This window comes from Calidris pugnax, unplaced genomic scaffold (assembly GCF_001431845.1).
Source record: "Calidris pugnax isolate Ruff unplaced genomic scaffold, ASM143184v1 scaffold16, whole genome shotgun sequence".
NCBI classification, from domain to species: domain Eukaryota; kingdom Metazoa; phylum Chordata; class Aves; order Charadriiformes; family Scolopacidae; genus Calidris; species Calidris pugnax.
The window spans coordinates 123,136-137,943 of NW_015090847.1; the positions used below are offsets into that span (position 1 = coordinate 123,136).

The 14,808-nt window shown below is 44.0% G+C and overlaps 1 protein-coding gene across 1 annotated transcript in view; it reads left to right on the forward strand.

Annotated features, from left to right (window-relative positions):
• The first annotated feature begins 6,359 nt into the window (after nt 1-6,359).
• The window catches only part of LOC106888688 (transmembrane protease serine 11E-like), a 54,904-nt gene continuing 46,455 nt past the window's right edge, over nt 6,360-14,808 (forward strand). Inside the window, exon 1 of the mRNA XM_014943090.1 lies at nt 6,360-6,523. Coding sequence (XP_014798576.1) covers nt 6,360-6,523 — 164 coding nt within the window. The remainder of the gene's footprint in view (nt 6,524-14,808) is intronic.

Genomic DNA, 14,808 nt, shown 5'->3' on the forward strand with positions numbered 1-14,808 from the left:
GAAAAATATTTTGTTTTCCATGTATTGCTGGTGGCTTTTTCTCGGGTGCAAATGAAGTGTTTTCATAAAGACAGAGAAAAGGCTTTTGGGAACTTGTTATCTAAAAATGCAAATCTTTTATGTAAGCTTGAGTAGGTACAAGAAATTTCTTTTATTTTATGTAAGCTTGAGTAGGTACAAGAAATACGTGGTATGTCTCTGATTCCCGTGACTAGCTACTGAATTCCTTCCTCCTTCCAGTAAACCTGGAAGATCGTGCTTGCTGTGTGATGTTGGTCCCCTCAGCTCCTGTGCTTTCCGTCTTCCAGCTGCGCCACCGGGCAGTCCCTTCCTTGAGGAAGGACTTGCCATCAGCCTGTTTTAACATCGTCCCGAGCCTGTTGTAACCACAGATGGTTCTTTGTAAGTCAGTACAAGCGCTCAGTTGCCTGCGATTGTCACACATTTCTGACCTTCCCCAGACTCTAGGGATCACCTGCAGTCTGCAGCCTTTGGAGTCGTGACCCAGACAGTCTGGCACTCATCTCCAGGCCAGTGGACATGACCTGCATACCAAGGGGAGCTGTTGGATCATTCCTTCCCCAGTGGACACACCAGATGGAGGGACCGTACTAGGAAATAGTGTCTCCCATGCTAGAGCGTGGTGAGAAAATAATAAGAAAAAAAGTATTTTACAGTGAGAGTGGTTGAACATTGAAATAGGTTGTCAGGAGAGGTTATGGAGTCTCTGTCCTTGCAGATACACAAAATTCAGTTGGACGTGATTCTGAGCACCCTGGTCCAGCTGCCCTTGTTTAGAGCAGAGATCTTGGGCTAGAGCATCTCCAGAGTTCCCTTCAGACATGTGATTCTGAGCACCCTGGTCCAGCTGTCCTTGTGAGCAGAGATCTTGGGCTAGAGCATCTCCAAAGTTCCCTTCAGACCTGTCCTGGCTTAGCTCAGAAGGCAGCTACGCACCACAGAGCTGTTAGCTCACTCCTCTGACCTCCTGGGGGGATAGTAAAGAGAATTAAAGGAAAAAAACCAACAATCCCAAACTTGTGGGTTGGGATAAAGACAGTTTAAACAACAATCCCAAACTTGTGGGTTGAGATAAAGACAGTTTAACAGGACAGAAAAAGAAGAGAAAATAATAATGGTGATAAAAGGATATAGAAATAGCCAGCTGCTTCCAGAGGAGCAATGGCCGGTTCCCCCAGGTCAAGTCCCCACAGTTTTTGTGCCGAGCCTGACATCGTATGGTATGGAATATCCCTTTGGGATAGCCAGCTGCTTCCAGAGGAGCGACGGCTGCTTCCCCCAGGTCAATTCCCTACATTTTATGTGCCGAGCCTGACATCGTAGGGTCTGGAATATCCCTTTGGCCAGTTGGGGTTGCCTGTCCTGGCTGTGCTCCTCCCAGCTTCTGGTGCATCCCCAGCCTTCCCATACTAGTGGGGCAGTATGACGAGCTACAAACTCTTTGACTTAGTGTAGGAACTACTTAGCAATAGCTAAACCACCTACTAGGAGGAAAATTAACTCCATCCCAGCTGAAACCAGGGCACCACCTCAGCTACTCTGTGACTCTCTTCTCCCAAAGAGCCTGGCAGCTTCAGGGACAGGCACGTGGCCATGGCCAAGTGGTGGCTACTGTCTCAGATGAACTGGCTGCCCCTCAACTGTTTCTGTGGCAGGTGAATGCTCTGGTAGACAGCCTAAAGAGGACTGACACCAGGTCATCTTCATGCTTGACCCTTAGATGCAGTACCCAGCGCTGTTGTCCCCAACTCCTCCGGCCCTGTCACCGTTGATTGAGTAATCAATGAAAATAGCAGGGCACAGAAAGGAAAACAATCCATTCTGTGCCACCTAGGTAGAATGCAGGTTACCCAAGAGTGAGCTCAGCCAGAAGGTCTCATGGGCAGGCAGCAAACCAACGTGACCCTCGTTTGATACTGAGCAGTCCTGCCCAAAGCATGCTGTGTTTTTCCCTCAGAGTGACTCAGCTGTGTCTGAAAGGACAGCCAGCATTGAAACAGCTACAGGATGGAGGTCTTGGGCTTGATTTTCTTTATGTCTAATTTAGTGTGTTGAAGCCTCCAAAGCTAATGCAGTGTATGAGAAAACATTGCTCACAAGAACCACGTTTACGATCCTGCCTGCTGCCACAGAGCAAACCAGAAGAGGTTAAGGGTTGGGGCATCAACTCAAAGAGGTGCTTTCCACCAGACAAGTTAGCTGCTAGCAAATGATACGAAATCAAATCCAAGCTGACCATTTTCTGGGGACAGGGAGATGTAGGAAGGCCTGTTTTGGGGTGTTTTCCGCAGAGCTCGGTGTTAGTGCTCCCACTAGGTCTGATGGGTGAAACAACGCTGCTGTTCTTTTGTGTGGCTTTAGCTGTGCCCATGAAGGATTTATATGTATCTTCATGTGCCTTGTTTCTCTGTCCAGTTCCTATGAAGACCTCCCGTGTCTTTGGAGACGCTGTGTATCCCGACTGGGAGCGGAGGATTTGTGCGGCGGATGCGGGGAGCAGCTTGGCAACTCTGGGAAGAAAATGCAGGCTGGCCTGTTCCTCTGTTCCAGGCAGCAGCTGCAGAGGACAGGTACATGTGTGCTACCTTCTCACCTCGAACGGGGTGACGGGCTATGAATTCTTTTTTAATGACTCTGGCAGTGGGGGGGACTCCTGTTGTCTACGGGCGTTGTCAGTACGTTGGGCTGGCCCATCTGGCTGCAACTCAGACGGGTGTAGCAGTTTCTGTTATAAGGGCTTGGAGAGAGGGACTGTTTGGAAACCAACCAGGGCAAGGATCTAGCATTCTTCTGAGCTTGAGGCCATTGCTATAGCATCAAGAGAGCCTCCGCGCCTTCAGTAGCTCAGAGCTGCACGGGCACGTAATAAAATCTGGCCCCGAGTGACTTTTCAAGGCGCAAGATAAAGGACCTGGCTTCTCTCCCAGCCCTGATATTGGCTCTGGAGAATCATTCTGTCCTTACAGTGGATTTTCTGGTTTTGTTGTTCTCCTCAGTAGTTATTAAAAGCCATGGCTGGGAATTTCATGTGGCAAAGGAAAGCGTGGGATAATAAAATGGTGACGGTGACCTTTATTTGTCAAAACAGTAAAGTTGTGTAGCGTGCCTACAGCTGAAGTTAAAAAGTATAAAGAAATACAGCTTGTTTAGAGAATTCCCTTGAATTTTGAAGACTAAATGCAAGATGCCTTTGCATTTTTCAGGAGAGGGCGGCCTGAAGCTGTAACTGAGCTGTCAAGGTGTGCTGTTGGAAAATGAGTGGACTTGTCCTAGGGAAGGATTTAATGTAGTGTACTGGCTTGATCTTATCAGATGCTCACAGAATCACAGCACAGTTTAGACTGGGAGGAATGTATGGAGGTCGTCTCATCAAACCCCCTGCTCACAGCAGGTCTAATTAGTTCAGGTTATTTCAAGGCTCCGCTGTTTAATAGCACTTCTGTCAGTTCTGTTTAATATTATTGGCCAGAACGTTCACTTCCCAGTTGAAAAGTAATGACTGACCAATGAGTCTTTGGGCTCAAATTCGTGGCCCGGGTTGAGTAACCGGTAGACAATTATGTAAAACATCTTTGCTTGTAAATTCCGAAGATGGGGCTGACCAATGGCCTTCTCTGGTTCTTTGTCTCTGCAGCCAGGGAGCCCGTGTAAGTATGTGAACATAAACCAAGGTAGCCTATTATTACCCTTCTTAGGCAAGCGGTCCGTCTGACCGGCTGGGCTGACTTTGCAGGGTTAAACAGAGAGAATGGTCATTACATCTTTTTACACTTTCATTCACAAAATCCTGTGCACCCACATTCTTGGATTTCCACCCCACGCTTTGAGAGCGAGTTTCAGTGCCACTTCCCTAATAGTAACCCAAAAGTTTAGTAGCTGCCTCAGCTTACTGAATAACCGCAGCGAGTTTCAGTACCACTTCCCAAAAAGCTTAGTAGCTGCCTCAGCTTACTGAATAACCGAGTGCTTTGCAATTTGCTAATTTATTGTGAGGAAAATTGTTCCTTAATGATTGTCTTTTCTTGGCCTGTCTGGGGGAAAAGTATGTGTAAGTTGATTTTGCATAATCTGACACAGGCAATACCATTGCTCCTGGGGGACAAGTATGTGCAAGTTGATTTTGCATAATCTGACACAGGCAAGCACATTTCCTTATTTTTCACTGTTTTCCAGGGGCAGTTCATTTTAATGATTAATTAATAGGAACAGGAAGGTGACCCACGTCAATGTTTATTCGGCAGATTGCAAAAATAAATCTTGCTTTTAGGGAAATCATATTTTTGGGATATCTCTGTTGCTCATGCTCTGGAGTCACAAGAAGGTCTGTCCTAGTGTGCTCTGAAAGTTATGGTAAGTTCATTCATCTGTTGTGCAAGACCCTTCCTCTAGCAGTACCTCCTGAGACCCTGTGCAACCTGGTATTCTTCTAATGAATGTTCTTTGTCTCCACAAAACCTTGTTGCAGAGCGCAAGATCTCGAGTAACTTTTTGTCTCAAACTCCATCTGTTCACTAAAACCTCATTCTACTGGGATATGGCTTTTTATACCTGGCCGAGGTGGGTAGAGCTGGCCTTTGAACCTCTGGGTACATCTGGGGAAATTCTGTGCATCTTACAGGCTAAACACTTCAAGAGCCACCTTTTCTCAGTGTGCTTGGCCTAGATACTCAGGGCACCTGACTAGTAATCAATCTGTAGATACTAATGAAGAAATTAATGTTAGTAACCCACTAACAACACTGCCAGCTTTTATCTCTGTGAGCAGACCACTATGCACGGCCTCAGCCTCACCATTCTGGGCAGAAATCCCTATCTGCTTCTTTGTGTTAACATCCCAAACTTAATTAAGGTTTTTCTATTTTAGGAGTGTGTTTTGTAAGGGTGAGAGGTTTCGTAATCACAATATTTTTTTTTTAAAAAGTAATAAATAAACCGAGGAATTCGAAGGCATTTTCTTGATTCCTGTATTGAATTGGTTTGTAATCCATCTCCAGCACTCCATCGAGTGTTGGGGTTCCTGTGCATGTGTTTCTGGGTGGATCAGGGATTTCCTTTGTGCACAAACTTTTTGGACTTTTACTAATTTTGAAAAAGAAAATAACAGGGCTGGGGTGGTGGGGGGAAAGGGGAAAATAATGTCCAGGGAGGATATTAGTATTTGACAGGCAACTGTGTATTCAGTCGGTAAAGCCCCACACAAAGTAGGTAACTGCAGCAATGTCCTATCTACCAGGGAGCTAGGAGAAGCCCCCAAAAAGCAATTGATTTGATCAAAGCAAAGAAATCAAGGTTACAGAAATAGGAGACGCAGCGCAGCAGTGCTCAGCTTTCCCCACTGTCCAAAAAATGGGCTGTCCATACGCTTGCTTCTGTAATTGCACTGAAGTGTGCTTGTGAATGGGCATCTTTAGGGAAAGATGGAAAAGAACTCAGTAGGATCAGGTGAAATTTTCCCCTTGCTGGTTTGTTGGTTTGGTTTTTTTACCCTCTGTTGCTGAGGTTCTTTCTGGAGGATAGTAAGTGTTCCCATAAAAACGACTGTGAAATTCTGAGACTTCATTGGAAGACCAAGTGCTTCAAAGGCTATAAACCAGAAATTTGGGTTTTGGTAATTTTCCTTTTTGGATTGTGATTTTAGATACAACTGCAGAATTTCTCACTAGAGAATATCCATTTTTCCCCCTTTCCAGCTGGCTCTGAAGGATCACGTTTGTGCTGGGAGAAGGGAATTCCAATGGGATTGGTGGCCCTTTTCACAGAGTAAGCATTTTCCACAGGCGGGGTTATGCCAACCATTAAATGACTAACATGTAATTAGGAGGCTGGATACTTATAGTTGTCATGTCCCTGATGCCAAGGGAGTCCAGGACAGCTGTGGAGGAGCGAGCATCGAGGGCGATCAGGCTTGGCTGACCAAGCCATTTATGTCTGTATTTGTTTTTGTGATTGGCCTTTGTGTTGGCTGTCTCAGGAGTGGCTTGGTGTCGCGGACAGTGCGGTGCCTCTCCTGTGTGGGTTTTGCAGTGTACAGTAGAAGGTGCTGCTGCTCAGGAGAAGGCCTGCTTGTAGGGATAGGAGTTGGACAGAAAGGGAGTGCTGGAAAAGGGAAATCTCACGCGCTTCCTGTTCTGCTGCGGTGAAGAACAAGTCTTCTTGCCTGGGCCGGTTTATCTGCTCTGTCCATCTCTGCCTGGGGAGCTCTTTGATGCGGAGCTGATCCGAAGGTTACAGTCTCCTTATCAACTCCATGCTTACCCCTGTTTGTTTTTATTCTGAAGTTCGCTCCCTCATTTTGCAATAACCCACAGGGTGCTGGGTGTTGCGCCAGCCGTGCCTCAATGAAGGATCTTCATTCAACACCTTTCCCTCCCCGTCACACCAGCCCATGCGACTCCTGCGTTTTCCAGCAGCATTCGCTCCGCAGTCCAGACTTTAGTCGAGCTTTTGTTGGTGGTCAGAAAGGCTACCAGACCTACCGGGACCTACCATGGGATCTTCAAAAGTAGGTGGCATGTTTTAACTCGGCACGTCTGCTCTAGAGGTGTAGTAGCGGTAAAGGATACTGTCTATGGGATAGCTTTAGGATTTCAAGGATATATATAGGTCCAGAAAATAAATCTGTTTGTTCTCTTGACCATTCTTGGACCTCATTGCTCTGTCTCTGCCCCTTTCACCCTTTTAGATCTAGGGTGGATCATGGATCCATCTGAAATACGCAGCCTAAAAGGGGACAATAGGCAGAGGGAAAGCTGCGCTGGAAGTTGCAGGCTGACAGGGAGGTTTTGGAGGTTGTTCTGGATGAAAAGAATAACGTATCACTGGAGTGAGAAATGCAGAGAGAAATCCTTCCCTAGCATGGCCAGGAGCACAAAGATTTGCTTTCTCTTTAGAAAGATGATGTGATGGCTTAAGTTGATACTTACCTTCCCCACCTGCGATTGTGTTATCCTGCCCCAGCAGGCTTTTATTGCAGCAGTGCAGAATCCAGGAAACTCTTCTGTGTCAAAATCAAATGCTAATAGTACAATTTTTGGAAACTACGGGGTTGGTCAGATCTAGTTGTGTTATTATTTCCCACAAACCCTGCAAAAGGTCCCAGTTAGATCAGTGACGAGAGGACAGCTACATATAGAAAACACTGTAGGTGTTCATCATTCTGGTTTTAACCCTAATGTTTTTAAGGAAGAAGCCATGATTTCTAGGGGGTAATGACAAGGATTTTTGTGTCTGAAAGTATTTTGTGCAGTCAGAGATGCTGGATATCCTTAGTTTTGTTTTACTACAATGGTGCTGGAAAGTTTAGAGTATTTTTAGAAAAATAAGTCTCCCAGCTGCGACACTCTGCAATTTTCTGTTGGGTCAGAGCAGGGATGTGGTCATAAATGTACAACGAGCCGCCGGCAATTTATTGTTTCTTTTTAATGCTCTGGCTCCTGGATTCATGTGGGAATAGGAGATGCTCAGTCTCCCTTGAGTTTGTATTTTTTTGTTGCCTCAGTGATTGATAAAGCTTAAAATATGACCTTACAAACAGAATAAAAAAAAAATCTGAAATTTTATTTTTTTTAACATCCTAACGATTTGGCTGGGTGGTTGAATTTTTGTGACTGCTAAAGACTAAGGTGTTAGTCTCCTCTCTGGCATTGCTTTGGGTAAACGGCTGTGGATGGTTGCAAGATACTACTTATTTTTTCCATCCTCTGTATTTTTAAAAATCGGGCTGCTTTAATAATTTCTGGACATGCTGAAATAGAAACATTGTTTCTGGATTGACAGAACTTATTCTTTATGCCCACTTGAGTGTTTTTTTTTCTCATTTTGTGAGACCAGTATCATTTCAGTCAGTAGAGTGTTGGCTTTGCCAGGAGAAGACTAGTTCAGCTCTTGCTTCTGTGCTCCTTAGTGGCACCCTGCTCAATACTGAAAAATCCTCTGCCCTGTTTAATATCTGTGGCTTAAGGGCTAGAGCAGCATAGCTTTTAGGTGAGGAAGAAATCCCCATCACTGGTTGTGAATACCAGTTTTTGCATGTTACATAAAGAGGGAAAACTAAGCAAGAGTTCTCTACCCACCAGAACTGAACAGCCATTCCATAGTTTGGTGTAAATCGAGTTGCCGTGTCTCGTTGATATCAACAGTGGTATAAATAATTTTAATAACAGTGTGCTAGAGGGTAGTTAAACAACATCTGAGTCCAGTTTGCCTCCTAGTTAGGAAAGGATTTAGTTGTTTAAATAGTTGTTTAGATTATTGTAAAATCTAAGGTACGTTAGGAGAAATCTGTATTGGATAATTCAATATTTGCACATTTGGGAAGGGATGGAGACTGCTTGGTCTTAAAAACCCTGTGTAGTCTGTTAAATGAACAGAGTTCTTTGCTGAGCAGGGAAGTAGATCTGAGTGTGGGGCTGTAAGCCTTGCAGTTCCATGTTAGTCTCTTACAAGTCTCTTACTGCCTCAGTATGAGCTTTATCCAGTTCCAGGATGTCTCTCTTCACGACATTTCAAGCTCAGCTGGAACGTGCGCTCCATAAAATCCTTCAGGAAGCCAAGCTGCTAGGGAAGACTGGGTGGAGTAGACAGCCTTACTGGTCTTATCACTCCTCTGTTGTGCTGTGTCTAGCAGTCTGGGGACCAAATGCAGTGTCCCACCTGTGACTTCCTTGTGAAGATGTTGTGCCCTGGCAGGGTGAGGTGCAGAGTACCGCGTGTTGTATGTGGTAGTCTAAAAGTGAATATGTAGGTGGATATGCAGCACCACTTGTACCAATTTGTCATGTAGCAGCTGGGCAAAATGAGTGTAAATTACAGACTGTTGAGGTGTAGCAGGAAATGGCTACCAGCCCTGGTCCAAGGACACTCATGCCCCATTGGCATTAATGAGAGTCAACCTTGATTATTGCAGGAGGCAGATGTGGTTCCCGCACGGTACCAAGCAGAAACCCACTCTGCCCAGTTTGTTCCAGCAGAGATTCCAATTTCAGGAAACCCTAGTGAAATAGTTTTGATTGTGGTACACACTGCACCGGATTTGACTCATATGGAATTGGTACTGTTTGTGTTTCCTTGCCACGTTCACTCTGACCATTTTAGAGAGGAAAACTAGAATGAGAACCTTAAAACCTAGTCATCTTCGTTAACTGAGCAAGCCCCAGTGTAAACCCAGCAGCTTTCCTCGCCTCTGCTCTTCCTGTTAGAGGATATTCCAGAAGTGCCTCAGTTTATTAATTTTTTTTTTTTTCACAATTTTAAGATTGTGCATTTTGGGTCAGCATCAGCTTTTAAAATCAAGTCATTTTGTTTCCATCACATACTCCTCCCATGTCTGGATTTCTGGTTTCACAGAGATCTTCATTCGGAACAAAGTTGATCTAACACAAAGCATGGAACGGCTTAATTTGACATGCTTCTGCTACAAGACAATTTCTAAATTTCATGTAGTCTGTGAGCAGATTTAGTGATAACTGGGGGACAGATTTAATACAGAACTTAGCATGAAAATGACCCAGTTTCTCTGCCACTGGAGAATTGCCTGGGGTTTCAGAGTCTCGATTGAACCTCTTGTCTAAGGAGCCTTCTCTAATTTATATTCTCTAATAATTATAAGGGCAACAAAGCTGGTGAGGGGGCTGGAGAGTAAGCCTCATGAGGAGATGCTGAGGGAGCTGGGGGTGTTCAGCCTGGAGAAAAGGAGGCTGAGGGGAGACCTTCTCGCTCTCTCCAACTCCCTGAAAGGAGGGTGTAGCCGGGGGGGGTCGGTCTCTTCTCCCAAGGAACAGGTGATGGGACAAGAGGAAACGGCCTCAAGTTGCACCAGGGGAGGTTCAGGTTGGAGATTAGGAAAAATTTCGACATGGAAGGGGTTATTAAGCATTGGAATGGGCTGCCCAGGGAAGGGGTTGAGGCACCATCCCTGGAGGTTTTCAAAAGACGGGTTGACACAGTGCTTAGAGCCATGGTTTAGTGATGTGGAGGGTTCTTTTGTATGGTTTTCTTTTGTTTTTTTTTAATCAGAGTTGGGTTAATGGTTGGACTAGATTATCTTAAAGGTCCCTTCCAACTAGACGATTCTATGATTCTAATTTCAGGAGCATTTCTCCTATGAAGAAATTTGTCCATTATAGCATCTCACTTTTTTTCTACCCAGCCTAGCAATTATTTATTTTATATAAAGTGTAAAATACAGAAAAAAACTTACAACTCAGCCAGAAAAATAAGATTCCAAACTACAGGAAAAGCTAGATACTTTGGGTCAGATTCTTGGTGGATATAAGCTGTCATAGATGGACCCAAACAATCATGAAGGCAGAAGGACTGCTCTGTTGTATCAGACTCACAGAACTCCTCGGGAGTGATGTAAATACGGTGGTTTAACAGTGACATTTCCTATACCAGTAAACAGATTTATTCCAGTAAACAGATTAAAACACCATCACTGTCCTATTCTGTGTGTGTTTATATATTCCCATTATTGCTAAGGCTGACACGGTGTTTTTTATCAATTTTCTTACTCAAAGCACCCTTAATAAGAGAGAAGTATCGCGCGTGTCCTAAAATCGTTGCGATGATGTGTCTGTCTGAGCGTGACTCTTGTAGGACCGAAAGCAAAGGGCATTTAATAGCCCACACGAGATCATCTCTGGGTGACTGGGTTGGGTTTGGCTGTCAGGCTGTCCTGTCAGCACCTTTATTTCAGCAGACACACAGCAGACAGCCTGCATGCCAAAGCAGAGCCCGTGTTCTCTTCCAGGGAGCATGCTGACTGAGCCAGACACTGTCTGATGACAAGGAGCTCCTAGCAAGGGAACGGAGGGGTCTCCCACAGGTGCCAGAGTGTGTTTTCTGCCCCGCTGAGGAAGGCTCTTTGAGGCTTTCCCTTCAAAGCAGGCAGTTTGGCTTGTAGAAGGCAGTTTTAATTCTGCTTCTTGGCAAGAAGGGAATCTAAACTCCAGGCAAGTGCACACATCATTTATTTAATATGATGATTAGGGTATGTTTATTGAATGGCACTCTTAAAAAAACAAGTTAGGATATTAGGTAAGATTTTTATTTTTCTTTGAGACTGACATTTTTACTCCCAGTACTCCTATCACTTAAACTCAAGAGACACGTGTCCTTCTTATGTCTGCCGTGTAAAATGCTTAAGGGAAGGGATCCCTCTGGCTCTGTGTTTATTGGTGTCAGCTCCTTGTTGAAGAAGGGGTTCCAGGGGGACTTCTTTGTGCTCATGTAAGGGGGGAACCCAAGCACAGAATTCAGGGCTCCAAATTGCCTCCTACCACTCAGGAAAGGTCTCAGTGGGTATTTCTAGGAAAATGCCAGCTGAAAAAGCCAAGACAGCATTAGGAATTATTAGGAAACAAAGAGAGGACAACCAAGTAAAATTGTTATGTCAGTGTGGGCAATTTTACATAAGATTTTTGTTTATTTTTGTCAGCAAATATTTTGTTCCTCTTCCTAATCAGACAAATGTCAATCTGTGATTTGGCAGTCTTCTGCTGAGAGTTTAAATCAAGCCCTTGATTGCAGTGTATTTAAGATTACTCCACAGGCACAGTTGTCTGGGAAAGAGCAGAGTCTCTGGGGTAGAGGAGAGGACCATGTAGGCTGCAGGTAGAAGGGACCCCGACAGAAAGCCCACTGAGGCCAGCGTGGGGCTTTCAGCTGCTCTAAAATCTCCATTTCTTCTCTGGAGGATTTCAGTGACCTCCTCAGCTGGAGTGGGTTTTATCCTGCTGTGCCATTCTGGGTTACGCTCCCCATTCCCTCTCTGTTGAGCAGATAGTTCCCAAGGAGTCAGCAGGGACTGCTTGGCTCTTGATCTGAGAAAATAAATTCCCACTGTTGAACTTCTACCAGCTCTCTGCAGAGTAGTCAAGCTCTGATGGGTCATCATGTGGATGGAAGCTGTTTCAGTCTTGGGATAGTTACTTCTCTTGCGTGTATTGAATCCTTGTGAGTACTGTCCAGCTTTACACAATGGGACACCTTGTCAGGTGAAATAATTGATCTGGGAAGAATGAACCTCAGGAGACAGAGCAAAGCAACAATAAAGCTCAAAGTTAATGGGAATGGAGAAGTGTCAGCCTGGCAATCTTTGTGGGTTTGTCTCACAGGTATCTTTGAAAACCTGAATCTCAAATCCTTCTGGTGTGTGCTCAGCCTTGGAAAATGAACCTCAGGAGACAGAGCGAAGAACAATAAAGCTCAAAGTTAATGGGAATGGAGAAGTGTCAGCCTGGCAATCTTTGTGGGTTTGTCTCACAGGTATCTTTGAAAACCTGAATCTCAAATCCTTCTGGTGTGTGCTCAGCCTGCACGTATTTTCAAATGGGGAAGGCTCCAGGTGGTACAGCCAAACCAAGGATGTTTTACTCAAAAATACCTGTCATTTTTAAAACCAATTTTTGTTTTTAAAACAAATTAAGATTGGAGAGTAAACCTTAACAGATGTTTCATGTTGTTATTTATTGAGGAAATTTATTGAGGAGGAAAAGGAAGAGGAAAAAGACATCTCAAGTCCCAAAACAGCCACCCCCTTCGTTAAGGGACTTTCTAAGATGTATTTATCAAACTGCTTCTTGTCTGAGGACATTAAGTTTAGAAGCTGATGCTGAGTCCCCTCTGCATCTTTGAAAGGATGCTCTCAAACAGGTTTCATGAATTAAGTGAAAGCTAAGTGTGTGAGTAAAATTGCCCATATGAGTAACTGTTGCGGACCGGGGTTTCTGTTTGCTAAACCATAACGTGGAACTTGAAAGGGAAGAAGAAAAGAATAAAATTTATTTTAAAAAATGTTATAATATGTACAAAAGTATGCCGAAAAGGTTTCAAATTACATAGTATTCAATATTTAACGGTGTCCCAGCCATGTTACTTCTGGTCTGAAACCACTCTCTCACCAGTATGATCGGCAGTGATTTCTTCCCGCTCACCTGCTGCGGTGTAGAGGTGGCATTCAAGCCTTTCAAATCACCTTCTCAAACCATTTTGGTTTGGGGCTGTGCCAGGATCATTATAGCTGAAAGACCTTTCGAGTGTTTTTCCTTCCCCACAGCTTAATCAAGACAACTGCTTTTTTAAATGAGAGTATCTACCAGGATGAATACAAGTAGGTTGTGTCAGGTTAAATGTGGGGGTTTTTGTTTATTTTGTTGGCTTTTCCTGTAACCTAATCTCACTTCAAACATAGTAGAAACATTTGCAAAACATACAAGCTATGCAAAGGACCACTAGCTGGAGTGGCAGAAAAAAATCCCAACAAACCCACATGACAAATTAAAACTGAACTTTCCACTGGCTTTATGGTTTCACCCAAGAGCTGCTATTTAGAAATACTCTTCTTAATGAGGTAAAGCCCTTACTATTTATACCTGCATTTTTTTTTTCCTTTCTCCAGTTTAAATTTTAAGGCAATTTCGATGCAGTAGTCTCAGAAATAACTTTGGAGCTGCTCATCTCCAGACTCTTAACAGGACTGTTTAATTTCTGTCTTTTTTTTTTAATTCTTCTTCTTTTTTTTTTTCCTGCTGTGGATTAACAGATACTTTTTGAAGCAAACCAGATGAGATGAGAGGTTAATTAATAGCTGTTTTAGAGGATAGCAGGAGGGAAGGAAACACTAGCTAGGAGATCCAGGACAAGCCAGAACAAATGTGAGTGACACAGGAGTGTTCCTGTTTTCACTCAATCGGTGTCATGATATTTAGCCTGAGTCAGTTGTTTTCCAAGCCAAAGTCATGAGGCTGTAACTGTAAGGCTTTGCAATGAAATGAGAATGAAATATCAGAACCTGCTCTGATATTTATGTACAATGCTTCCAGCTTGGGATAGGGTTAATTTTCTTCCTAGTAGGTGCTGTGTTTTGGATTTAGTATGAGAATAATGTTGTTAACACAGACTGTTTTAGTTGTTGATAAGTAATGCTTATATTAAGTCAAGGACTTTTTCAGCTTCCTGTGGAAGCTGAGAGGGAGCGTAGGCAGGACAAAGAATATTCCATACCCTAGATGTCATGGCCAGTTTATAAATGGGGTTGGCTGGGGGGGCAGAAATCCACAATTGCTGCTCAGGATGGGCTGGGCAATCGATCATGGGGGGGGTGAGAAATTATATTCCACCACAATTTGTATATTCTTTTACTCTTCTTCTTATTATTTTGTTTTCCATTACTATTCTACTAAACTGTCTTTATGTAGACCCACAAGATTTTTTTCCCTTTTTCTCCCTCTTCTCCCTATCCCACTGCGGAGGGAGGGAGGCAGGAGTGGGCAAATGGCTGTGTGGTCCTAGTTGCCAGCTGGGGTTGGACCACAACAAGTGCACAACATGCTTGCTCTCTTATTCCTGCACACAGCTGCTGTGGTTGTTTGCAGTTATTTTCAACTTCTTTTAATGTGTTTAAACTTATGTTTCCTGAGGTATGGATTCTGGAAGTGAGCTATAGGTGCTTTGTTATTAATGTGGGAACTCACTGAGGTGCCTCAGGACTCTTTTTGCCAAAAGTTGTGGCTTCCTGTTCTGTATTTCATAAGGGCTGATAACACAGAAAAATGGCTTTAAGGATTCTTCAGGTGTCTTTGAGTTCATAGCCAAAGGCAGAATTTGCTGCAAGTGACCTTGTTCAGGCAGTTTTTTTGTCTAACTATAATACTGACATACTTACTGCTGACTTTCCTTGAGTTAATTTAGATTAGCACCTGTGTAATTAAGAGCATGGCAAAGAGAAGTATCTGGTGAGGCTTCCTACCTGTGTTCCTGTTCCGGTCATATGTCCTTGCCCTTCCC